At 41.6% G+C, this 26523-nt stretch overlaps 2 protein-coding genes across 2 annotated transcripts in view; one reads left to right on the forward strand and one right to left on the reverse strand.

Annotated features, from left to right (window-relative positions):
• Positions 1-551: 551 nt before the first annotated feature.
• Positions 552-5875, reverse strand: LOC309501355 (uncharacterized protein). Its single transcript, XM_082173404.1, has 3 exons — positions 4921-5875; positions 4112-4424; positions 552-2169 (listed from the first exon to the last, which is right to left on the reverse strand). The coding sequence occupies exons 2-3, from the start codon at positions 4169-4171 to the stop codon at positions 1087-1089; spliced, it is 1143 nt and encodes a 380-aa protein (XP_082029530.1). The 5' UTR covers positions 4172-4424; positions 4921-5875; the 3' UTR covers positions 552-1086.
• A 934-nt stretch (positions 5876-6809) lies between these two features.
• The window catches only part of LOC309501909 (NACHT, LRR and PYD domains-containing protein 3-like), a gene marked incomplete at its 3' end in the record, with an annotated part of 371524 nt that continues 351810 nt past the window's right edge, over positions 6810-26523 (forward strand). Inside the window, exons 1-2 of the mRNA XM_082174165.1 lie at positions 6810-6997; positions 7816-7944. Coding sequence (XP_082030291.1) covers positions 7886-7944 — 59 coding nt within the window. The 5' untranslated portion in view covers positions 6810-6997; positions 7816-7885. The remainder of the gene's footprint in view (positions 6998-7815; positions 7945-26523) is intronic.

Below are 26523 nucleotides of genomic sequence, written 5' to 3' on the forward strand. Positions count from 1 at the left end.
ATATCTGATACCCAAATGCTAAATGTTAAAAATTCTGTCTTTTTCAGACTTTCTTCTGTGGAACACACAAATGTTTTGCAGAATGTGCATTGAAGCATCCTTTGTCATCACTTGCATTCAGATTTTTCATGCTATGGTTGTAAATGGGTATTGAGGCTGCCAATGCCTAATATTCTGCTTAACATCTTTTGTGTTTCTCAGAGGAAGGTCATCCTGGTTTGGAACAAGTGTGAATATTTTCATTTTCTTGTTAACAATCCCTTTAATATTTTGTACTTTTTTGTGTTAATATTTAGTTTTCCCCCTGGATGTTGGCAATGTAATAAGAATCAAATGCAAAACAGTAAGGGGTTTAGAACACAGTTGGGGTCAATTTATTGATTATTATACTTTAACACAGACAATGTACTGATGACATCATCTAACAATGTTTACAAACATGGCTACTCAAACTTACCATGTTCTTATTACAATAAATTGTAAAAAAGAAAACAGAGAAAGAAAAAAATGGCAAGATATATTGAATGAATTAAAATTACAGTCCATTCATTATAATTGAACAGGAATATATTTTCATTACTGTTTACCTGAAATGTACAAACATTGTTTTGCTTTATAAACATTTCTAAAGTTTTGCTTAAGAAGCTTATCTCCCCCTCATTCAACCCAACAGGAGTGAAACAGAATGATTTACAATATATCTTCTCCATGTCTAAGTCGAAGCTCTCAAACACATTTAACAGGGTATTTCATTATATAATTGCTACTGACTTGTAACATTAATGAACACAAACTATAAACTCATGTACAGCATAGCTATTTTGGACATACACTTTCTTCTTTCAGTTCAACTGAATGTCTTTTTTTAAAATAAAATTCAAATTTGATCCTGTCTCTTTAGAATAAAAATGAAAACTAACTTTAAAACCTTAAAAGATCATTTAAAACCACTCAATCATTTCAAAAATTCAAAATGAAGTCGCCTTCAAAAAAAATCATAATGGCAATAAAAAAGTAACGGTAGTATAACCAGTGGTGTAAAAAAAAAACCTTGACTCTGTCAAGTTCTCAGTTCAGTTGATTCAGTTACAGAATGTCCATAGCAAAGCAATCTCCACTTAGGACATTGTCAAACTCTGCACGAAATTCAGGGTAAGAGTTGTATGTACACGGCAAGTCGAGAACTGCTCCACATGTATGTGCAACAGGTCTGCGTCCAAAACCACATAATCCATTAAACATGACTTCGATTTTGTCTTTGCAAATGACAGTAGAGCCAGTACAGAATCGTAGGAAAGTCTCCAGCTTTCTTTGGTCTAGGTTTTTCACGTAGCGCTGCAGATGATTAAGGGTCAGCTGCTCTTGCTGGTTCAATAAATCTTTTGCTGGCTTTATCATTTGTGCAACTTTCTTGGATGTAGCTTTCTTTGACTCGTATGCTTCCAGTATGCTTTGTCTGTTTAGATTCAGAATGCCACTCGGCATAATGGTTCGGAAGCAGTCAATAATAAATTTGGGCTCTTGGAGGAGAACTTTGTGAGCCATTGTCAAAATAGCAAACTGGATGTTTTCTTTTGGCGGCAAGTGGTATGAGCCCATCCGTGAGAAGAGATCAAGTAAATCTTCTGAATCACTTTCATCCAGGCTGCCTTGAACAGCTTTTTCAACAACGGACTGCTCTGAGGTAGACAAATATTTAAAAAATGAGGACATCAGGAGCTCTTCATCCACAGAGTCAATACCATTAATACATGCCAATATAAATGCTGGAGACAACCTGACAGGCATCACACCATGATCAATGTAGCCTTTCACCCACACTCTTCCAACAGCTTGCCACTCCCCCTCCAAGTAGTCTGGCCGCAGTCTTGGGACTCGTTCTTCTTCACCCTCACACTGAGCAAGAAAATCTTCCCAGAAGGCAGTGTACAGTTCCCGTGAGACTCCATCGTCATCAATAGCATTTTCATTTGTAAATTCGATCCGCAGGACTTTTTTCATGACTTGGGGTTCCATGAAGATCTCCAAAACATCTTTGACTACATTGACCCTTCTTACCTTCACAGATTTGATCTCTTTCATGCTCTCAGATTCTTCAGATGCTTCCATAAACTGCCCTGCAGAAGATAATCCATCTAACTGACGGGGTTGATCATTTAATGGTGGACTCTGCAGAATTCAAAAATACTGCATTAGAACATGAGAAGATGACTTTACAAACATTGTTTTTTGGGGGGGATTTTTTCCCCCAATCTGCTAGGACTACATCCAGTCAGTTTGTGGTGTCAGTCATTGTAAATTTTAAATACATTGTACCACTGAAACTGGCATGAAACATTATAAATATCTAAATTAATACCCCTGTCATGACTCACTCATATACAGTGACACTCATATACCAAAAAAACATTCGTGCGCAGCCGCTCTACTCCTGACCGCAAGTCCACCATCAGTGTTGTGTGAGGCAGTTAGACACTAGGCAGGTTTGTTGTGTTCATTTCTATTGCATTTAGGATTAAAAGTATCAATAATGTAAAAAATATGATGTGCAGTCAAGTTCGGGTGTGTATGCGGTTTAAATGCGTGTTCTCTTCACACCAATACGCTTGTTGTGATTCGCAGAGTTTTCATATAGGCCTTTACTTGATTATTTCTTATTGAAAAGTGGTGAAACCAAGTAATTTACTGGTCAAGCATTACTGTTAATTCAAGACTGTAATGAGAAAATTTAAATTTGATGGATAATTTAAATTCTGTAATCATATTTTGGTAATGTATTAATTCCACCATCACATCTGAGTGCTGCTTGGATAGATTCAAGATAGTTAAAAATAATTAAATATAATTAATAATACAATAATAATTTAATTGTTCATAATTATGTGTTTATTCTTGTTAGAATATTTTTATTCTTTGTTACTGATTATGAATACAAATTAATCATGACAAACCAAATTAATTGTAATTCTATTAATTATACCATTGATGAAAACAAGCTGATACATTACCGCTTTATGACCATAGTCTACAGTCGTTTTTACTGTCCAATGACAGCCCATCTTATATCTACAGTAGCAGTAGGCCTACTTTGAGTGGCATGGGAGAGAGTCGGAAGTTCATTTGCTGCCCCTACGAGTTTATGATAGCATATTTTAACAATATTTTTAAATGGATAAAGAAAAACTGCCAAAATGTTTTTAAATGTTGGCTTTATTAAACTAGGTTTTAAACGTAAATAATTAGTCTCAAATGTTTATTTATTTTTAATAGCCTACTATTTAATAATTTATTGTTCTTTGTTTATTTAATTAAAAAAAATTTCATTTAACATGCAAACATTTAACATAAAACAAGAATTACATAACAATTTTAAATGTCTATACTTTATTTAAATTATAAATAATAATTTATTTATTAATTTACATGTTTGTGTTTTAATTAAATTGATTTATGCTATAGGCGCGATACGTGTATAATAGAATAATAATAAGTATTTAGCTTTAGGCTATATTGGGACTATTTTAAGGGCCGCGCTGCTTTCTATAGCTTTCTCCTTGTTTCCACAAGGGCTTGCATCTGTCGTCTGCGGCATTCTGAAAAGTTGAGATGTTTTCAACCGACCGCGTCGCCACTATTATAAGCGCTTGTGGAAACAAGGAGAAAGCTGAAAGCGGCGCGGCCCTTAAAATAGTCCCAATATAGCCTAAACACGTATTATAGGTGTACCTTAGTGATTCAAGATAAGACAAAAACACGGTTTGGAAAATGGATTCATTATGTACTCGCTCATTACATAAATGTTGTAGTAGGCTACATTTGAAATAGCCCACAAAAAGTTACGGATTTAATAATAATAATAATGATGATAACAATAAGAAGAAAATACGGACGTGAATAATACTCATTATTATTAAAACAGAATGATAATCAGCATACATTCAATAAAGACATTTAGCCCTTTTTTGCTGGTGGTGGTGGTGGTGGTGGGGAGGGGGGCGGTCAGGGACCTGGATAATGGATAGGGGACGCTGGCCCAAAAAAGGTTGAGAACCACTGCATAAAGGTTTAAATGATCTAAAAATATATATATATATATTATAAATATAACTACCTGTCTAGGATCCCCATCTTCTGCAGGGAAGAGTGGAATCCAGAATGTCAAAACTATCATGAGCAATTCCAATCTGGATCTCTGAGTCCTCCAGTTCTAGATCATAAGAAACAGCAACAGGCTGCCCTAGATCGTCATTTAAACACCCCAAATCTTCAGATTCATGCAGATCAAGAGTGGATGCATAATTGTCCTCTTCAGAATCCTCCTCTTCAGTGGGTGTTGAATGACTGACAGGCACAGGATCACTTGTCTGAGGACGAGGCTGTCTTGACATTCTAGCAGCGTTTCTGGTTCGCCTAGTTGTCCTTCTCTGTTGAAAGGATCCATGAACAAAAAATATTAAAAGAACACATAGGAATATAAACATATACTGTATTTAGCCTGTGTGTGTGTGTGTGTGTGTGTGTGTGTGTGTGTGTGTGTGTGTGTGTGTGTGTGTGTGTGTGTGTGTGTGTGTGTGTGTGTGTGTGACTGTGTGACTGTGTGTGTGTGTGTGTGTGTGTGTGTGTGTGTGTGTGTTTGTGTGTGTGTGTGTGTGTGTGTGTAAAAGGTTTAGGGATAGGGGCAGTGTAAGGGGATAGAATATACAGTACAGTATATAGCCTAAAACCAATTACATCTATGGAAAGTCCCCATAAAACATGGAAAAACAACGTGTGTGTGTGTGTGTGTGTGTGTGTGTGTGTGTGTGTGTGTGTGTGTGTGTGTGTGTGTGTGTGTGTGTGTGTGTGTGTGTGTGTGTGTGTGTGTGTGGGAAAAAAAAAATTTGCTCATAATTTTGTTCAGTTGTATAATCCACAACTTACCATTCTTGGCTCTCTTTCCAATTCAAGAGCAAAATCCGAGGACGAGTCTGATAAAACATGTGGTGAATCCCCTAAGTCCGTTATTTCCATTGTGCATAAGTACAGGCGTAGCATTCTGAGTTTACTCTGTTCATACAGTTCATTAACTGTAATATTTAATGGAATAGTGGTCTGACTGAAATCACGCATTTCAAAAGTATAGCTTTCAGCGCGACCTTTTGAAGAAATCCCTTTAGGAAAAAACAAATCCTTCCCCATCGCCATCAATTCCTCAACTGAAGTGTTCTTTTTAACCGTCAGATGTCGCGTTCCTCCTCCATGTCTTGTCCGAACTTGGTGAAATTCTTGTTTATGAAAATGAAGCCATCCAATTTCCAGGCGTCTGGTCTCTTTAGATGCATTTTTATTGCCGATTCCTGAAAGTTTGTTCAATAAAACCGCGTCATTTGCAGATGTACTGGCAGTGGCACCTTTTTGCATCTTGTCTCGTAATCTATGTAGTACAGTGGACTTGGTGGTTTCACATGCCGCGAGTCTTTGCTCTAACTGCAAGACGATCCCCATATCTGACGATATATTTCGCCAGTTCGTCTTCAGTCATGATCGCAATGACACTTAAGTTAATCTAAAAGAAAAGGTAAGCTATAAATACATTTGCAACAAACATATTCGTGTCATGACAAGGCCTCGATCGTGGATCATTAATTACAGTTACACAGTTACACAGTTTACCTTATCCTCTTTGAGTTTTTCAATTGAATCTTGAGGAATATCCCGTGACCTCAAAAATTCAATAAATTCTTCTTCCATGTTGCGATCTTATGAAAAATAAGCTCCGTACATATCATCCCTATTTCCACATTTGCATTAATGATGCTATAACGCAAACCGGAAATTGTAATGCGTGAGCACGAGATACGTTTCTCGTGCGCACGCAATAGTTTCTCGTGCTCACGCGATAGTTTCTCGTGATAGTTTCTCGTGCGCACGCGATAGTTTCTCGTGCGCACGCGATAGTTTCTCGTGCTCACGCGATAGTTTCTCGTGCTCACGCGATAGTTTCTCGTGCTCACGCGATAGTTTCTCGTGCTCACGCGATAGTTTCTCGTGCTCACGCGATAGTTTCTCGTGCTCACGCGATAGTTTCTCGTGCTCACGCGATAGTTTCTCGTGCTCACGCGATAGTTTCTCGTGCTCACGCGATAGTTTCTCGTGCTCACGCGATAGTTTCTCGTGAGCACGCAATAGTCTTTATTTTTTTATTTTTTGCAAAGGTCCCTTTAGGGGCTCCGTACAATTCATACAGTATATTTCATTGATTTCAAAAAAAATTTGAGTAAAAATGTTTCACCAAAAAAATTGAGTAAATAATAGTTAAACGTTTTACAGTGTATGAATTAAATATCATAAAATTTTTTTTTTAAAAAAACATTTATTTCTTATGCTCTAAACAATGTGATGACATGGAAAAAACACTTTAAAAAACTTTTATTTAAAAAAAAATTTATAAAAATGTTGGGCCCTAAATTAAAAGGTAGCTTACTCTGTGGAGTTTAATTGTGAACAAACAAATTATGATGATATTTTTGGCCCTATCGCCCAGCTCTTTTTTTGAATCATGAATAATTTGTGTCCTAATACAAAACAAAAGGATTGAATGTATAATAAATACAAACCTCAGGATGTCAGTCATTTACAATATCCAGTATCTTAGATAATAGTCCAGAAACAGGGAATATAACAGATGCACTGATGAAATGTCTATTTAAGAGGTTTTAAACAGGATTTAGAGATATATGTGGTATAATATCCCGCTCCAGTGCAGTAGGTGTTGGTGTGCAACTGTTCAGCTCCAAACCCTCCTGTCAAACACACGAAGAAGAGGAAAACGGAAGTAACAACACCTGTTGACACCTAAACCTGTCGCTCACTGATAACACTCGCGGCCATTTATGTGTTTAATCCACAATCCATCGAGACCAGGAAGAGATTCTGAGAACGACGCGCGTGGACTGACAACAAGCGTTACTGAGTTTAAAATACTGATAAATTCTCTTCTTAGTGGACAAGACTGCAAGTAAGTTTAATACATTCTCCATTAAAGTCATTTGTAATTATTAGGAACTTCATATTGCATATTAAGTGTGATTTGAATGTGAAGTTACAGAAGGCTGTTCTTCCTCCGAACAGACAAAGAATCTGCCAGAAATTACAATCTTTCGAAAAAACACAAAAAGTTTTATTGAGAAAAGGTTATTGAAAACAAATATGTTTTTGAAAGTTTTCTCCCATTTCCTCTTCAGTTTTAGGCTGTTGTTTTTGTGATGTGAAATCTAAAGTATTTTTGAAGCAGACATTTACAGTAGACAGAGATGAAGCCTAACGTCAATGAACAACGATCTGATATTATTAAACTGAATATTTCTGTTCATATATAGCAATTATGATTAGTATTTATTTATACAGTATATTATAATTCAGGTTACTTTTACTCAAACACTTTTTTTAAGGATAATTTGAATGAAATCAACAATTGTGAACTTGAAGTAATGATTAAATGACAAACAATTCAATAATTAATAAAGATTGGGTAAATATGATTGTAAAATTATATTATACTGTAATAGAGAATATAACAAATTGGGTTCAGTTTTCCCAGCACAGTGTAAATTTCTGTTCCCTAATTAATTCATATTTAGAGTCAGTTAAACTCATTAAACAATCTGAAATGATTTTACATGTCAATATATTCAGTCATTTTACATGTCAATATATTTGTTAGTAACTCACTTTATTTTATACATTGTTTTTGCTGTTGCTGATGATAACTCAGCATTCTTCATTATTGTCTTAAATAAGATGTTCTTCATCTGTGTAAAATGGTGTCATTTCCAGGTGATGCTGAAGGATTGAGTGTTTTCAGAAAGCAGTGCTGATCAGTTTTCAGTGTCAGTTTAGCTGCAGTATGTCAGAGGAAAGAGGAAAGGACTCTCTCTCTCAGATGAGTCTCTCAGAGAAACACAGGTAAGACTGCGTCTGTTTTCACACTATCAGTTTAAACTCGACTGGACTTTGTGTTTTCCTGTCAATAACAAAACTTTGCAGTAGGCATTAACCCTCTGGTGTCTGAGGTGTTTTCTGGCCCTGGAGGTGTTCTGATGCTCTGACATTTGTGCTTATTTCTGTTACTTGTGACATTTTCATGGCTAAAATCTGATTACACTGTATTCAGCACAAACTCTGCTACAATAATATATCAGCAGCACGTATGTAAAAGTTTTTAGTTTTGAGATAATGACATTTATGCGTGGTTTGTGAAAATACAAAAAAAAAAAAAGGTCATGAAACCCATACTGATTATTTCTTCACAAGACTTTTGAAAATTGTATCACGTAGCCTAGAAACGCACAGAGCGCTCCAAAATATGAAACATTATGGTTACCATATTATACATATCTACGTTTGAGCAGATATCCACAAACACAGTATTTAACAGTAAACACAGGTCTATAATATTCACCATATATCTAGCAACAGTTCAACTGCAATGTGAAATTTATGCAACAATAACATTTAACTAATATAATTAAGAATTTCTTACCTTACATCTTTCTTGTCTTCAAATTGCGTTCTTCTTCTTCTGGGGGTAAATCCAATGTAAGCTCACGGCGCGTCTTTCAAACTCGACGAAAAGCAGAGACTTATGAAGTTTGGTGCTTTGTGTTTGAGGTAACGAGGGCGTTCGCGTTCCATGTGGAGATTTGCATGTGAATCTCTTTTGCGCGAGTGGGCGTGGTCAAATTAAAAATAATGAGCAAGGGTTTGAGAAACTGGACATCTTGTTGGTTTTATACAAATTACTTAAAAAGAGAATATTTGTTTTCAGTTTGAATCCGATCATTTAAAAGTACACACTTAAATGTTTATAAATATATATGGCTCATAAATGTGTGACAAGTATTCACTGAGTTTTGTTTCAGTTTATAGACGTGCTCAAGAAAAAAAAGTTCACCGCGACGGAGAGGCAGAAAGCACACCCTGTTTATTTTCTTTATTTTACAAAAGCACAATGTTTTGATTTGATTGTAAGTGGACACATACAAAAGTAGACATCTCACAGATTCCTTTTTTATATTTCTTTTTTTACTGTATGACCACAAATGACGGAGTAATTTAAGTTTATTGTGCTGCTATGTGAAGAAAATCCAGCAAAACGCGCCGGCGCGTTTGCCGACCTCAGAGGGTTAAGCATTGTGTTGTGTTCTCTTATTACGTTGCTAATTGATAAATGTCCACTAGATGGGGATATTGTTCTAGATATGAAAGTAGGAAGGTGGAGAGGAAGAAGTTGTTGTGCTTATGGAGAATGAAAATTAAAGAGACTTGTTCGCTACTTGGTGTGCTCTCATTTATTTTGATGTGATAACACAACAAATTGGTGACGAGGATGGCAGTTCATCTTCCTCCTACATACTTACAATGTCCTGGTGAGCCTGCAGTTCCGTTTGGGATATGGACGCAAATGTTTGAGAACTACTTGTTGGCGATTCATGCTGAGGGAGATGACTGGCCTGATACTCGGAAGCGTGCTACACTGCTTCACTGCCTGGGCACAGAAGCACAGAGAATTTTCTACACTCTTCCTAATACCGGTACGACCTATGCATCTGCTCTTACGGCTCTCAGAACGCAATTTGTACCGAAAGTTAATGTCATTGCTGAGCAACATAAATTTCGTCAAAGGGAGCAAAGGCATGACGAAAATATACTTAAGTATGTGGCCATACTTATATTGATATGGTGTCATTATGTGCATTTGGTGACAAAGAAGATGAAATGCTAAGAGATCAAATTGTGGAGAAACGCTTACTACTTGAAGCGGTTTTGACCTAAGACAGAGCAGTACAAGTGGCCGTTCAAGTGGAAAATGCCATGGCTAATGCGAGTGAATTAGCAAAACCTGCCGACTTACCAGTTCAACGGCTATATGTCAGAAAAAAAATAAACGACCATGCGTAGAACCACACAAGGTAAAACCCAGAGCCATTCTGCACGCAAATGTTATCGCTGTGATTCCAGCTGCCATTTGGCAAATTCCAAGCAGTGCCCTGCTTTAAATAAGACATGTAAGTTGTGTGGTAAAATGGGACATTTTGCAAAAGTGTGCTGCTCTGGATAAAGACAGAACATCAGAGAAATCGAAGTCCCTGAACTGACTGTTTTGTACATGACTAACACATTTGCTGCTGCAAACAAAATTGTGAATGACATTGAAATGGGCACATTTTCTGGTACTACGACGCAAGAACTAATTGTTGATACTGGATCATCCGTATCTTTGCTTCCAGAGCATATATATATATATATATATATATATATATATATATATATATATATATATATATATATATATATATATATATATATATATATATATATATAAAGCAATACTTCTCTGAACTACCCTTGGAACAGTCAGATGTGCGTCTTGTCACATATTCAAAAGATGACCTTCCAGTGCTGGGATGTATTAAAGGGATAGTTCACTTTGAAATTAATTTTTGGTATGTTTTAGCTTACCTCAAGGGCATCCAAGATGTAGGTGTCTTTTTTTCCGCAGTAGTTTCAATTTTGATATTTTTAGGTCAAACCGTTCTTGTCTGTCAGTCATATAATGCAGGTCTATGGTCACTGTCTCTGTGATAGAGTGGGACACTCTGAAGGGGATAATACTGGTCTGACAGTTTCCTTTGACAGGGCTCCGGTCAGAGAGAAGGGCACGGAGAAATTATTCCAGCAAACTTTATTATTGAAGTTTGGGTACAGGCATTGGTGTACAAATAGGTATATGTGGGTGTGTGTGTGTGGTTTTCGCTTAGGTTACGCACACGAGAGCCACCATCCCACAGAATGCGGAGTCGGGAATGAGGATGTGATGCGCTCGGAAAGGAAATGACATCACTACAGTTTCAAAATAAAACTGCCTGATGTCAAAATAAAAGACTTTCCGACATAGCCGCCCCCAAATTTAGCAATAAATTTGAATCCCAAAGGAAAGTCTACTTAGTTGGCGCCGTCTTCATCCTCCCAGGCTGGCAGCCGCACAAGGCGCACGACTGGCCGTAGGTAGGTCTGTCCCTTGATCTTGACTTCAGCTGCCCTGACTCGTCCATCCGAACCTGAACAGGTCTTCACCACTCTCCCGATGGGCCACTGAGCTCTGGGTAGCTGCGAATCAATCACCATCACCACCTGGCCAGCAGTCAGATTGTCTGTGTCCTTCGACCGCTTCTGAAGGTCCGGGAGGTGGCGACGGATGAAGTTGGACCAGAAATGGTCCGCCAGGATCTGGCTGTGGCGCCATCTTCTTCTGCTGAGAAGGTCACTAGATGCGTAGACAGCCTGTGGGAGTGATGCGTCGCAGCGTCCCATCAAGAGTAGATTTGGTGTGATGGGATCTGGATCCGCAGCATCGGAGGAAATGTACCCAAGCGGTTTAGCATTGAGTATTCCCTCCACTTCAATCAGCACAGTTTGCAGCACAGGTTCGGCGACGGTGTGGTCCTGAAGGATGACTTGGAGAGCTGACTTAATCGACTTGATCTCTCGTTCCCACGTTCCCCCAAAGTGTGGAGACCCAGGGGGGTTGAAACGGAACTCGATTTGCTGTCTGGCCAGCTGTTCTTGAAGAGGAACTTCTAAAGCGGCAAAACTGGCTTGCAGCTCCGCAGCTCCACCTCGGAAGTTGGTTCCTCTGTCAGACAGGATCTCAAATGGCTTGCCGCGGCGGGCGATGAAGCGACGGAGAGCCATCAGGAAAGCATCAGTGTCTATGCTCTCCAGTAGGTCAAGATGCACACAGCTCGTCGTCATGCACTTGAAAATCAGACCCCACCGCTTCTCTGTGCGCCGGCCCACCTTGACGTTGTAGGGGCCGAAACAATCGACTCCAGTCGACCAGAAAGGTGGCTTGTATAAGCGGAGTCTGGCAGGGGGTAAGTCTGCCATCTGAGGGACCACTGGAGTAGCGCGCCATTTCTGACATTCAACACAGCCGTGCTGATGACGCTTGATGGACTCTCTTCCCCAGAGGATCCAATATCTTCTCCTCATTTCGGCGAAAACCCGCTCGGGACCAGGATGTAGCAGTTCACCGTCATATTTCTTAATGAGCAGCTTCGTGACATGAGATTTGGGATCGAGGATGATAGGATGCATCGCATCTGGGTCAAGATCTTCTGCTCTGCGTAGTCTACCTCCCACTCTCACCAGGCCAACAGCTTCATCATACTCTGGAGCAAGCATGAGCAGGCGACTCAGTCTCGAGATGGACTTACCAGCAGCAAGAGTTTCCACCTCTTCAGGGAAGGACTCACTCTGGGCTTGTCTGAGGACATGTAGCTCTGCTGTTTGGACGTCAGCTGCTGTCATGGTGGGGCTGCTCTGGTCATCAGCCGCCCCGTGAAGGCTCTCATGGGTAGCCTTGAGAAGACTGTCCCAGTTGTCTATATCAGACCTGAGTATCGTGGTCGGAGAGCAGGTGGTGGCTCCGCAGAACAATGTCTTCCGAAGTTCATCCTCGTCAGCTTCTTGGGCTTCTATTAACTGAAGCACTGGCCAGGAGTCTGGATGTTGTCGGAGGAATGGTGGACCTTGGCTCCACCGGTTCGGCTGGCTGAGCTCGAGCAAGGGTTTGCCGCGAGTAAGGTCATCGGCTGGATTGTCAGTGGTGCTGACGTACCGCCAGGTCGAGTTTTCAGTGAGCTCCTGAATTTCTGCGACTCTAGTTCCTACAAAGACCTTGTAGCGACACGAGTCGGAATTGAGCCACGTCAAAACTGTCATCGCGTCAGTCCAGAGAGTGACTTGCTGGGAAGGGAGTGACAGTTCTGTCATAATGACTTTAGCCAGCTGGGCTCCGGCTAAAGCAGCACACAGTTCGAGGCGTGGCATGGATAGTTGTTTGCGAGGGCTCACTCGTGACCGAGCCATCACAAATGCAATATGGACTTCACCTTGATTGTCTTGGGTGCGGAGGTAAGCGACGGCCCCGTAGGCTCTTTCAGAGGCGTCGCAGAAGATGTGTGCCTCTCGTCTGGGTGGCCCAGTGTCTGCTACTGATGGGACATAGCATCGGGGGATTTCCACTTGTGGAAGATGGATTAGTTCACTCTCCCATTGTGTCCAGATATCCAGCAGAGCCTCTGGTCTGATTGGTTCATCCCAGCCAACTCCCACTCTCCACAGGTCTTGAATCAGGATCTTTGCTCGTGTGGTGAATGGAATTAGATATCCGAGGGGATCATATTGTGTTGCCATCACCTTATAGATGTTCCTCAGAGTTGGCTGTGAATACTCTACTGGTCTGTGGCGGTACCCAAGGCGATCGGAAAGGCAGTTCCAGCGAAGGCCTAAGGCTGGCTCTTCGGGATCTTGTCGAGGCTGAGAGAGCCACAACTCGGTGCTTGCTGCTTTCGCTTCCAATGGAAGATGCTCAACAACTGTGGGGGTGTTACTGGCCCACTGCCTGATGTCAAAGCCTCCAGCTGAGAGCAGTTTACGCATCCGGTTGATAATAGTCTTGGCTTCATCAGCGTTCGTGACACTGGTCAAACAGTTGTCGACGTAGAAGGCAGTCTCCACAAGGTGTAGGATGTCCTCATGACCGCTGCTGTTATCCTTCACATGCCGCTGAAGGGCGTATGTGGCACAGCAGGGACTGCATGTCGTCCCGAATGGCAAAACCTGCCACTCATACACCGTTGGTTCCTCCTCCCTCTTCATACCTCTCCAGAGAAAACGGAGAAGGGGCTTGTCTTCTGGTAACAGGCGAACTTGATGAAACATCGCTTTGATGTCACCACTGATAGCCACACTGTGTTCTCGGAACCGAAGTAGTACACCGAGGAGAGTAGGACCTAAGGTCGGACCGGGCAACAGTTGACTGTTGAGACTTTGACCGTTGTGCTGGTAGGAACAGTTGTAGACAATCCTCGCCTTACCGTTGTGGTGGACAACGTGGTGCGGCAGATACCAGGACTCTGTGGAGCTGTCTACTGTGTCAGGAGGTAGAGGTTTGGCGTAGCCCAACTGTTCAAGCTTCTGTATTTCTTGACAGTAGGTGTTGGCTAGAGCAGTGTCTTTGGCTAGACGGCGTTCTGTGCTCCGTAGCTGTGGGAGCAATGTGTGCTTTGGAGCCCAGAGCGTAAGGCTAGCTTTGCGCCTCAGTAGTGGAGTAGCATACCTTGTTACTCCATCCACTTCTACCTTGACTGTGCGCTGTTCCAGCAGTTCTAGGGCCTGCTGATCTTCTTTGGAGCGGATCACAGTCTTGGCGTTGGCATACGGGGTTATGTCAACTTCCCACAGTCGTTCAACATGCCGCTGCAGCTCTGAGTTAGGAAACATGGTGAAGTAGCAATGAGAGTGCTCACCAGTGAGGTTGAGGTTGGCGGGGCCTTGCAATGTCCAACCAAGAGCAGTACGCACAGCTACAGGACTCCCAGGAGGACCTGCTCGGACCGGTTGTTTGGGAAGCAGCAGATGTGGAAAGTCAGAGCCTATCAGCAGAAGCGGCTGGACCTTGTCAACCTTCGGCAGAGGAAGACCTTGCAGGTGGGAGTATCTGCGCATGAGTGACTTGACAGGATAGCTATGTTCAGACAGGCTCAGCTCACCAGCAGTGAAGGCATGAAAGATGTGGTACCTTTGTTTGGGAGAATGAGCTGGGGAGATGTCGAACGAGACAGCGGCTCCTTGTAGATGGATCACCTCATGGCGGACAGTACGCAAAGGCAAGCTTTCAGGCTCTTTGGCTAAATGGAGACGGATCAGAGAGAACCCTCATCCTTCCCTCAGCAGTCCGGCTGAGGGAAGGATGAGGGTTCTCTCTGATCCGTCGTCCAGAATAGCGAAACCTTCCAGAGAGTGCTCGGCATTGTACAGGCGCACCTTAACTAGCTTCAACATGACTCTCTGCGGACGACTAGGACGGTCAACGTATATGGTGTCGGGAGCAGCACTGACCATTAACACTTTCTTAGCCTCTTGGGAACACACTTCGTGGAGCACGGTCAGGTGTTGCTGTTTGCACACTTGGCAAGGCTTCTTGAGAGTACATGCCTCAGGTTTATGGTTCCTGCCACACCTCCAACAGCCTTTCTCTTTAATCCAGGCAGAAATCTCTGATGGAGTGAGCGTTTTGAATTTGGGGCATAAGCTGAGGTAATGCTCACGGGCGTCGCAGTACGGGCAGTAAGGCTTCACACTGGGTTTACCTTTGGGTGTCTTTGTGCTGCGAGCAGGATCTGGAGGGGCTACCTTAGCTTGGCTCTCAGTGTTGTAAAACACGTTGGATGAAGGACCCTGGGATTTCCTTTGGCCCTTAACTGGCTTAGGCTGGTCTTGGAACATCAGAGCTGCTCGAGATGAAATGCGCTTTGCTTGTGACTTTAACTGAAGCCAAACAGAGAAGTCTTCAAGCGTGTAAGTCTGATCAGTGCCGGTCCTCAGGATGCCTCGGTTTATGCTATACTCCACAAACCCGTCTCGATAGTTAGTAGGCAGTTTGCTGAGCAGCCTGTCGACGTGGGAGCCGCATCGCAGCTCATAGCCATTCTCACCCTCGAGGGAGCGGAGCATGCCGACTAGACCTTGTACTGATAGGACAAAGTTGTCAAATGCCTCTGGATCTCCAGATCTTACGTGAGGTGAGTTTAAGATGGCACCCAGCTCGCTCTGCACGAGCTGACGCGGTTGCCCATATTTATCTTGGAGAGCCTGGAGAGCTGAGGTGTACGGCTTTGGATCGTGCATGTAGGCTTGGGCTAGCTTGTAGGCGCTTGGCAGTTTCAAGTGATCGAGGAGGACTTGATATTTGAACTGCTCTGTGAGGTGAGCATGTGTATTGAGCAGATTATCCAAAGCCATCTTGAGCAGGGCAAAGTCTGACTCTTTACCTGAGGTGAAGTGAGGTAGAGTAGGTCTAGGAAGGCCATAAGATGTGGCAACTAGGAGCTCCATGAGGTCTGTACCCGGCGCTGCCCTGTAATCTAGAGGCGCTGTGCCCTGTCGTGGAGAAGGTGGCATGGCGGGGTAAGGATAGGACAGCGTGTTAGCAGCTGATAGCACTGGCTGTAAAGGTGTAACAGGTGGAGGCACATATTGGACCTGGGCTTGGCTATAGACCATCTGTGGCTGGCAAAGTGGGGCCATATACTGTTCTACTGACAGTGGCGGAGCACGTGAGGTAACTGCACTCACGGCTGGTCTGGGAGCCGACTGCGAAGCTGGGTTGATGGTTGCAGGAGGAGGAAGCATGGTAATATACGTAGGCTGTGGCTGGGCGAGTATACTAGTAGTAGTATAAGCACTCACTTGTGGAGCGGGCTGGACTGATGGAAGACTGGTCGAGACAGGTGGACTAAGGACTGCACTGGAGACTGGTGGCAGAACATGAATAGATGGAGTAGAATGGAGCAGTCCATGTGCACCTTGTGAGTGGAGAAGGAGAGTCTGAGCTTCTGATGAGGACCTTAGGTTGTACTCACATTCACTGAGGGGCCTGGAGGAACTGGGACTCTTAATTCCTTCTTCCTTCAGGAAAGACGTGATAAGAGCTGCTTGCGCCAATTCCATCTCTTTCTCTTTCAGTCGCCGTCGCAACATCTGATGCCTGGTGATAGCCTCTTTACTCTTGTATGCCATCTCTGCTTTCTCCTCCAGTCGACGTCTCTGCCTTTCTTGTTCTCTGAGAAGTTCCTCCTTCTCATCAAGGGCGTCTCTGGCTTCTTTGTCTAGAAGAGTACACTGCTCGTCCACTAGCGTCTGCTCCATAATCTGCCGCTGCACTTCTGCTAATTCCATCCGCTTGACCTGTTCCTCCAACATGGCACTCTGTAGTTCGGATAGCCCATCTGCAACGGACCTCTTGGTTGATGAGGCAGCACTGGCTCGAGATCTCGGTCTGCTACGATGAGAAGATACCAAGGATCGACATGACCCTGCTCTCACAAATGGCAGTGAAAGTGGATCAGGGATTGGGATGTCATGAGCTGGGGCTGCCGCTCCGAGTTCCTCAGCTTCGGTGGAAGGAAGTACTGTGACTCTAGGTGTGTACCCAACTTCAAAGTTTGCAAGGGATGCTGGTAACTGTATCTCCCGCTGGGGTCGAGAACGCACTGCTGGATCTGCAGATGGTTGTCCTGGCTCCATATTGTCTCCAGAAAGCTGTCAGATCCGGCTCGAAGGACCATGTGATAGAGTGGGACACTCTGAAGGGGATAATACTGGTCTGACAGTTTCCTTTGACAGGGCTCCGGTCAGAGAGAAGGGCACGGAGAAATTATTCCAGCAAACTTTATTATTGAGGGTGTGTGTGGTTTTCGCTTAGGTTACGCACACGAGAGCCACCATCCCACAGAATGCGGAGTCGGGAATGAGGATGTGATGCGCTCGGAAAGGAAATGACATCACTACAGTTTTAAAATAAAACGACAGGAAATAAAAGACTTTCCGACAGTCTCAAAGAGCATGCACAGAGTCCAAATTAAAACAATTCCCCGTCGTCCAAATTAAACAATTCCCCATCGTAAGTACACATTGATGGCCTAAGACACGAAACGAGCGGTTTGTGTGAGAAAACGAACAGTATTTATATAGTTTTTACCTCTTATACGCAGACATGTCCGAGTGATCTGATCTGACGTGTAAGCAGACTGGTGCATAGATATATACACACTAGATGTCGCCTTGTCTACGGCAGTTCATTGGAACGAATGTCTTTAAGGCGACATCTAGTGTATATATCTATGCACCAGTCTGCGTACACGTCAGATCAGATCACTTGGACATGGCTGCGTATAAGAGGTAAAAACGATATAAATACTGTTCGTTTTCTCACACAAACCGCTCGTTTCGTGTCTTAGGCCATCAATGTGTACTTACGATGGGGAATTGTTTAATTTGGACGACGGGGAATTGTTTTAATTTGGACTCTGTGCTTGTGTTTTGAGACCGTGACCATAGACCTGCATTATATGACTGACAGACAAGAACGGTTTGACCTAAAAATATTAAAATTGAAACTACTGCGGAAAAAAAGACACCTACATCTTGGATGCCCTTGAGGTAAGCTAAAACATACCAAAAATTAATTTCAAAGTGAACTATCCCTTTAAGACGTCTGCACGACATGGTGAAAATTCAGTACCTGCCACATTATATATTGTGAGAAGTGGAAACACACTTATGGGCATGGATTTAACCCTCTGGGGTCTGAGGTGTTTTCTGGGCCCTGGAGGTGTTCTGACATGCTCTGACATTTGTGTTTATTTCTGTTACTTGTGACATTTTCATGGCTAAAGTCTGATTACACTGTATTTAGCACAAACTCTGCTACAATAATATGTCAGCAGCATGTATGTAAAAGTTTGTAGTTTTGAGATAATGACATTTATGCGTGGTTTGTAAAAATAAATAAATAAATAAATGTCACTGAAATAAGGTCATGAAACCCATACTGATTATTTCTTCATAAGACTTTTAAAAATTGTATCACGTAGCCTAGAATATTTGCTCCAAAACTATGTGAAAATCATCCTGCATACTCATTCAGATAAGACAATACATTGATTTAAAATTTGCAAGACATGTTTTGTGTGAGAAAGCTTTATGCGAAGAGGCGTGGACATCATGAATATTTAATGTCTTTCACACCTGAGAAAGACAAAGACCCACCCATAATGGCCCTATTAGGAGCTATCAGGCCCTATCATTCTGAGCAACCTTGCACAAAGAATGAGGAGATTTAAGAAAGAATGGCTTTTTGATTGTTTGGATTTATTTACAACACAACATAATCCAAAGATACACAACAAATGACAAAAAAAGCACATTATTTAACACACTGAACTAAAGACAGAGACTTAACCAGTCACACACCTTTGTGCCATTCCTGAAACATAGTACATACCTTTCATTTCCTTGGTGTTTGATTTTTCACTTTACCATGTTCATGTACGGAGACTTATGTGAATGTTGAAGTATGCTGAAGACTCCTCAGTGGAGCATCTGGTCCCTGAAAAAACAAAAAAACAAAAAAAAAGTGAACATACTGATATCAAGAGAAACTATAGGGCTGCACGATTTGGGGAATACATTTTAGATTTTTCAGGTTAAAATTGCTTTTTAAAATGTACAGAATACAAACACACACACACACACACACACACACACACACACACACACACACACACACACACACACACACACATATACATATATATATATATATTGCTATATATTGCAGCACAGAGCTCACCTAAAGGATTATTAGGAACACCATACTAATACTGTGTTTGACCCCCTTTCGCCTTCAGAACTGCCTTAATTCTACGTGGCATTGATTCAACAAGGTGCTGAAAGCATTCTTTAGAATTGTTGGCCCATATTGATAGGATAGCATATTGCAGTTGATGGAGATTTGTGGGATGCACATCCAGGGCACGAAGCTCCCGTTCCACCACATCCCAAAGATGCTCTATTGGGTTGAGATCTGGTGACTGTGGGGGCCATTTTAGTACAGTGAACTCATTGTCATGTTCAAGAAACCAATTTGAAATGATTCGAGCTTTGTGACATGGTGCATTATCCTGCTGGAAGTAGCCATCAGAGGATGGGTACATGGTGGTCATAAAGGGATGGACATGGTCAGAAACAATGCTCAGGTAGGCCGTGGCATTTAAACGATGCCCAATTGGCACTAAGGGGCCTAAAGTGTGCCAAGAAAACATCCCCCACACCATTACACCACCACCACCAGCCTGCACAGTGGTAACAAGGCATGATGGATCCATGTTCTCATTCTGTTTACGCCAAATTCTGACTCTACCATCTGAATGTCTCAACAGAAATCGAGACTCATCAGACCAGGCAACATTTTTCCAGTCTTCAACTGTCCAATTTTGGTGAGCTCGTGCAAATTGTAGCACTTGGCGCAGTAATATCTTCACTCGTGAAAAATCCTCTCACCGGCCCCCGCTCCCTCTAGTGAAGATATTACTGCGCCAAGTCGAAGTGCTTACAAGCACTTGCTATGGTATTCCGCCATACAAAATAGTTATCCATTTTACACGCTTAGAAAAGCGCAACGTTTTGTTTTGTGTCACCGTTCTAGGTCGAGTTACACTTCGCGAGTAACTGTATTTAAATAGGGAAAACGTGGAGGTGTTTGGTAGCTTCTCTGCTTGGCCCATATTAAATGAACTGGGCTAACAAAGTTTCGCCGCAAGACAGAGGGATTTAGTGCACGCACTGAGACGAGAGAGGTATGTATCAACTCGTCTTAGTTAAGGGAATAACATAGTTTAATATGAAAAAACGGTAAAGTATCCCTTTAATGAGAAATTGAACAGGTGTTCCTAATAATCCTTTAGGTGAGTGTATATACTGTATATATATATATATATAGGGGTGGGCGATATCTCGATATTTAAAATATATAGAGATATTTTTTAAAGACGATATGGATTTTGACATATCGTATATATCGATATATTGTTTATATTTAATTCAGATTTCGCCACTTTGCTTGTTTGCCTTCTCTGTGCTGTGTGTGCTCGCCCCCGCCTCCTTGCTTTGGTTCCCGCTCCCTTCGCGTGTTGTCTCATTCAACATCATGTAGGCGCGTTGCGTGTGGCAAGCGTGCTCAGCCTCATAATGTAAGAGACGCCGGCGCGACCACAACATTGCCCAACATCAAATGGCAAACGTAATGCAAGCGGAACGAAACTGCTCGTTATTGTGTGGTTGAAGGACCGTTTATCAGTTTGGACCAGTGCAGCGCGAGCCGATCGTGATCATGCGACACTGTTACTTCACAGCGCTAAGAGATCCAGTAAAGAAAGCATTTGAATTCGCCACAGAAGTAATAACATCGCTGCGAGATCTAGTGAGAAACATTCACATTTCTCCGTTATTAACGGATCAAACAGCGCTGACGTGGAAACCTGGAAGAAACATTGTGCCATGAATGAACTATCCAGTGTCCACAGATCAGCAACATTCACCATGGATTTACTGTAGTAACACTAACTGCAACCATGGAAGTTTGGCAGGAATAGTAGGCTATAATGCCTTCAAGTAACATTACGTCGGTTTTATTTTGACATTATGAATACATTGCTGCCCTCAAATGTTAATCTGAACTAAAATAAACCTTTGTTTAACTACTACAATATTACATTTCATTTTTTCCAAGGAGCTGTTTTGTTTTATATGCTCCTAAGAAGAGTCTATTATACCTCCAGAATTGCTCAAAGTAAAAAAAAATCATACTTTATGATGTTAGTTTTAATAAAAAAAAACGAATAAAAAAAATAAAATCAAGGAAATTTCTCTGGCATTTCTTTCTTTTTGCTGTATCGAAAACGTACCGAACCGTGACACAAGTGTATCGTATCGAACCGGACCGTGAATTTTGTGAACCGTTACACCCCTAATAGAGATACTTCAGATGTCTGCTGCCGTGAATGCCGAAAGTTGGTGCCAACCAAAGCTTCTAGCAAAAGAGTTACACAAACTTGTTTTTTGGCTATTTGTTGATGGCTACAACAGAGTTAATGCAAAGATGAGCTTGAGTTGAGTTGAGTTGTTTTATTTTTGAATGAAAAGAAGGCAATATGTATTATTTCTTCTTTTATTTTACAGTTAAATTATTATTTTTGTTTACAGGGATTTTTTTTTTTAAATGTCGCAGAAGCACTTTGTTCCTACATGAACTGCCTACCTCTTTGCACTTCAATAAAAAAGACTTTGTGGTATTTGTTTTTGCAGTAGTTTTTGGGGGGTTATTTTTCCTGTAAAGATATCGAGATATATATCGTATATCGAGCTATAGCAAAATATATTGAGATATATTTTTTGCTCCATATCGCCCAGCCATATATATATATATATATATATATATATATATATATATATATATATATATATAAAATGAACACCAGGTTTGTATATAATATATATATTGTTATAATAAATATATATATATATATGGTGTTATATACAAACACCAGGATATATATATAATTAACACCAGGTTTGTTGTGCCTTGTAGGCATAAGCTATGTGCTGTGCTGCATAAAATAATAATAACAATAGCCTATAAATCGTTAAAAAGGAACTCTTCAGTAACACTGCACTAGAGAAAAATATATTGATTATCATATGTTACTTCAATCTCATTTCATAATGTAATAACGAAAATAAACATTTGGAGTAAAAAAAATGAAGCCTATTGTTTGGCGCATTTTGCTTTTCAAACGCGTGCAGAGAACATTTACTGAAGGGATCCAGCCGCTCAATCCACAAACATATTATTCATAATATGAAACATGAAACATAATATTCACATAGTATAGTAGTATACATAGTATACACTCATACTAGCCTACTTCATCTTTCTTTATCCACTGAAACCACAGCGGAGCGATGCAACAGATTCATTGACTTTTTTAGATCTAAAGTCAATAATATCCGCTCTTCAATATCTGGCTCTCTGTCACTGTCTCCACCGTCCTCCAACCCTCTGTCCGGTGGATTGACAGTCCTTCCGTACTTTACCGAGGTTCAGCAGAGCCATGTTGAGGAAACCATCAATAAAATGAAGCCATCCGTCTGCATCTTGGATCCCATCCCGACTGTTTTGCTCAAGTCACTCATTCCCAGTGTCAGCCCAATTATCACTGAGTTTATTAATCTCTCACTAAAAACAGGCGTTGTCCCTCCTGCCCTTAAAGCTGCTGTCATTCGTCCGATACTTAAAGGGATACTTTACCGTTTTTTCATATTAAACTATGTTATTCCCTTAACTAAGACGAGTTGATACATACCTCTCTCGTCTCAGTGCGTGCACTAAATCCCTCTGTCTTGCGGCGAAACTTTGTTAGCCCAGTTCATTTAATATGGGCCAAGCAGAGAAGCTACCAAACACCTCCACGTTTTCCCTATTTAAATACAGTTACTCGCGAAGTGTAACTCGACCTAGGACGGTGACACAAAACAAAACGTTGCGCTTTTCTAAGCGTGTAAAATGGATAACTATTTTGTATGGCGGAATACCATAGCAAGTGCTTGTAAGCACTTCGACTTGGCGCAGTAATATCTTCACTAGAGGGAACGGGGGCCGGTGAGAGGATTTTTCACGAGTGAAGATATTACTGCGCCGAAGTCGAAGTGCTTACAAGCACTTGCTATGGTATTCCGCCATACAAAATAGTTATCCATTTTACACGCTTAGAAAAGCGCAACGTTTTGTTTTGTGTCACCGTTCTAGGTCGAGTTACACTTCGCGAGTAACTGTATTTAAATAGGGAAAACGTGGAGGTGTTTGGTAGCTTCTCTGCTTGGCCCATATTAAATGAACTGGGCTAACAAAGTTTCGCAGCAAGACAGAGGGATTTAGTGCACGCACTGAGACGAGAGAGGTATGTATCAACTCGTCTTAGTTAAGGGAATAACATAGTTTAATATGAAAAAACGGTAAAGTATCCCTTTAAGAAACCAACCCTAGACCCTGAGGTCCTGGGAAATTACAGGCCAATCTCCAACCTCACCTTCTGTCAAAGGTTCTGGAGAAGGAAGTCGCCATTCAGCTTCATAACCATCTAGAACACAATAACCTATATGAGGTATTTCAATCAGGCTTTCGTTCGGCCCACAGCACTGAAACAGCTCTGCTAAGGGTGACAAATGACCTTCTCGTGGCAGCTGATTCAGGATCACCATCGCTGCTCATTCTACTCGATCTAACAGCCGCTTTCGACACAGTTGACCATGCCATCCTACGGGACCGCCTCCACAATACAGTTGGACTATCGGGAACAGCACTGCAGTGGTTTCAGTCCTACCTTTCTGGCAGGACTGAACGAGTTATATTAGGAGAATATGAGTCCAGGCTGCTCCCTGTTACATGTCAACATGATATCATGACTTTGCGTAAACATACACGCCACTTTCAAGTCAAGTGGCGTGTTATTTATACGCATTTTGAGCTATCCGCGTGTATGTCCACGCCGAAACAAACCGTCATCTTCTGCGTGTATGTCTACGCCGTTAAACGTCAGAGTGATTCCGCGTGTATGTGTACGCCGTTAAATGTCCGAGCGAAACTGAGCAAAATGTATATCTACATCTGGGGAGCAATATTTTTTTTCCTAGGATGGTAGGGGAACACTCATAAATGGTATTAACCCCAGTGACGGGTAGGTTTAGGGACGCGGTTGGGGTAGGTCATATATATTTATATATACAGTAATGTAACGTTAAGTCACCGGCGTTGATAAACACGATGAAAATCGATTATGCGTGTTGATAACACGCCAAAAATGGAAATACGAATTGGCGTGTCATACATACGCCATTTCATGAGATCAGTCTGTACATGTGGTGTTCCGCAGGGGTCGGTTCTTGGCCCTATCCTATTTATTTTATACCTGCTTCCCCTCGGTTCTGTCATCAGCAGACATGGACTATCCTTCCACTGTTATGCGGACGATTTGCAACTTTATATTAAAACTGCTCCAAGCCCCTCCACAACCTTGTCGCGGCTCAACACATGTCTTCTGGAGATAAAGGAATGGATGAAAAGCAACTTCCTCCAGCTAAACTCCGGTAAAACTGAGGCATTACTTGTTGGAACCATGCACCAGATCCGCTCCTCTCCCGTATCTCAGTTCATCTTGGACGACCAAGCCATTACTTTCTCCTCCTCAGTTACAAACCTAGGGGTTAGGTTTGACCCGCAGCTGACCTCCTATTACCATCTTCGAAATATCTCTAAACTACGTCCTCTTTTAACTCTTCCGGATGCAGAGAAACTTGTTCATGCTTTTATTTCCACCAGGTTGGATTATTGCAACGGACTCTTCATTGGGACTTCTGTCAGAAACATGCAGAAGCTACAATACATCCAAAATAGCGCTGCCAGAGTCCTCATGAGAGTCCGAAAATTTGATCACATAACTCCCATCTTACACTCACTCCACTGGCTCCCTGTTTCATTCCGGATCGACTTCAAAATTCTGCTGTACACACACAAATGTATTACTGGACATGCACCATCTTATCTACAAGAACTCATCACCTTGAAATCCTCTTCCCGCACTCTCAGATCATCAGGCCACCTACTTCTTCAGGTCCCGACCACTAGACTTCGTACTATGGGGGACCGAGCTTTCTGTTCAGCTGCACCGCGGCTTTGGAATCAGCTCCCGAGTGAGCTGAGAGAAGTACCCAGCTTGGACACTTTCAAGGCAGAACTGAAGACTTTTTTATTTAGAAAGGCCTTTATGTGCTGATTGTTTTATTGTTTTTTATGGTTTTTAGTATTCTGTAGTTATTATTGTTGTTCTTTTGTGTAGCACTTTGAGATTCTTCGGAATGAAAAGTGCGTTATAAATAAAATTGATTATTATTATTATTATTATTATTACTTTTATCATGCTGTTTTATTATATAATATAAAAACATCCTTGTGTCGAGCATGTGTACATTTAGCACTGAAAGGTTGCCTACCAGTCTAGTTCACATTTCAACATGTTTCTGTCTATATATAGATACATACTGTATACATGTACGATATTAGGCTTAGTTCATGTTTTTACTCCAATCTCATTTCATAACACACATTTTAATCTGGCACCATCAGTTTAACATGTCTTACCTTAAAAATCGTCTCATCTTCAAATCGCGTTCTTCTAATTCTTCTGAGGTAAATCCAAGTGAAACAGCACAGCACAGCACAAACACAGTCTTCCAAACTCGATGAAAAGCAGAGGAGTAAGTTACCGAAGTCTCTGATTCTTTGTTTTGAGGTAATGAGGGCGTTTACATGTCTGCCTTCATCCGCGTGGATCATTTGCATGTCAGTCGCTCGTGCGCGCGTGGGCGTGGTCACATTAGAGTTAATTAGGACTCGTTTGAGAAACTGTACATGCCGCTGCTTTCATACGGATTACTTAAACAGAGAATATTTGTTTTTTAAATAATTTGCATACTTTAAAAATAGAGACTCCAAGCGTTGTATAGACATGCGTTTCAAGTCTATGTGACAAACATTCGCTGAGTTACAGGTCATTTTCTGTCACGTTTCAGAATGAGTTTCACATTGAGAGAGATGGCAGAACGCGCTGTTACGGAATTATGTAATTTCGTATAATGTTTTGAGTTTGTATATTGTTTGTATTTGTATTTATTTTGTTATTGTTATTTTTTGTGTGTGTGCTTATTTTGCTGCTTTGTTTTAGGATTACGATGATTAGCTGTGAGCTGGCTCCACCCCTTTACGTGGGTTTAAGACCGTGCTTCCGTTTCCAGAGGACGAGTTGTTGCGATTCCGGGCCGGTCGCACTTCTCCTGGCTCCTCTCCAGCTGTCGGACCATTGTTGTAGCAGCTTATATGTTAATTACTTTTTTTGTTTTTGTTTTAGTGGTGTTCTTCGTAGGGTTGACCTGCCCTTTTCTTTTGAAATCCTGTTCGTTCTGTTTTGTTAGAGTATGGAGGGTAATTTGTTGTAATTTTGATTTTGGATACTTTGAGGGAAG

The sequence above is a fragment of the Leuciscus leuciscus genome, assembly GCF_965113295.1.
Source record: "Leuciscus leuciscus genome assembly, chromosome: 6".
NCBI lineage: Eukaryota > Metazoa > Chordata > Actinopteri > Cypriniformes > Leuciscidae > Leuciscus > Leuciscus leuciscus.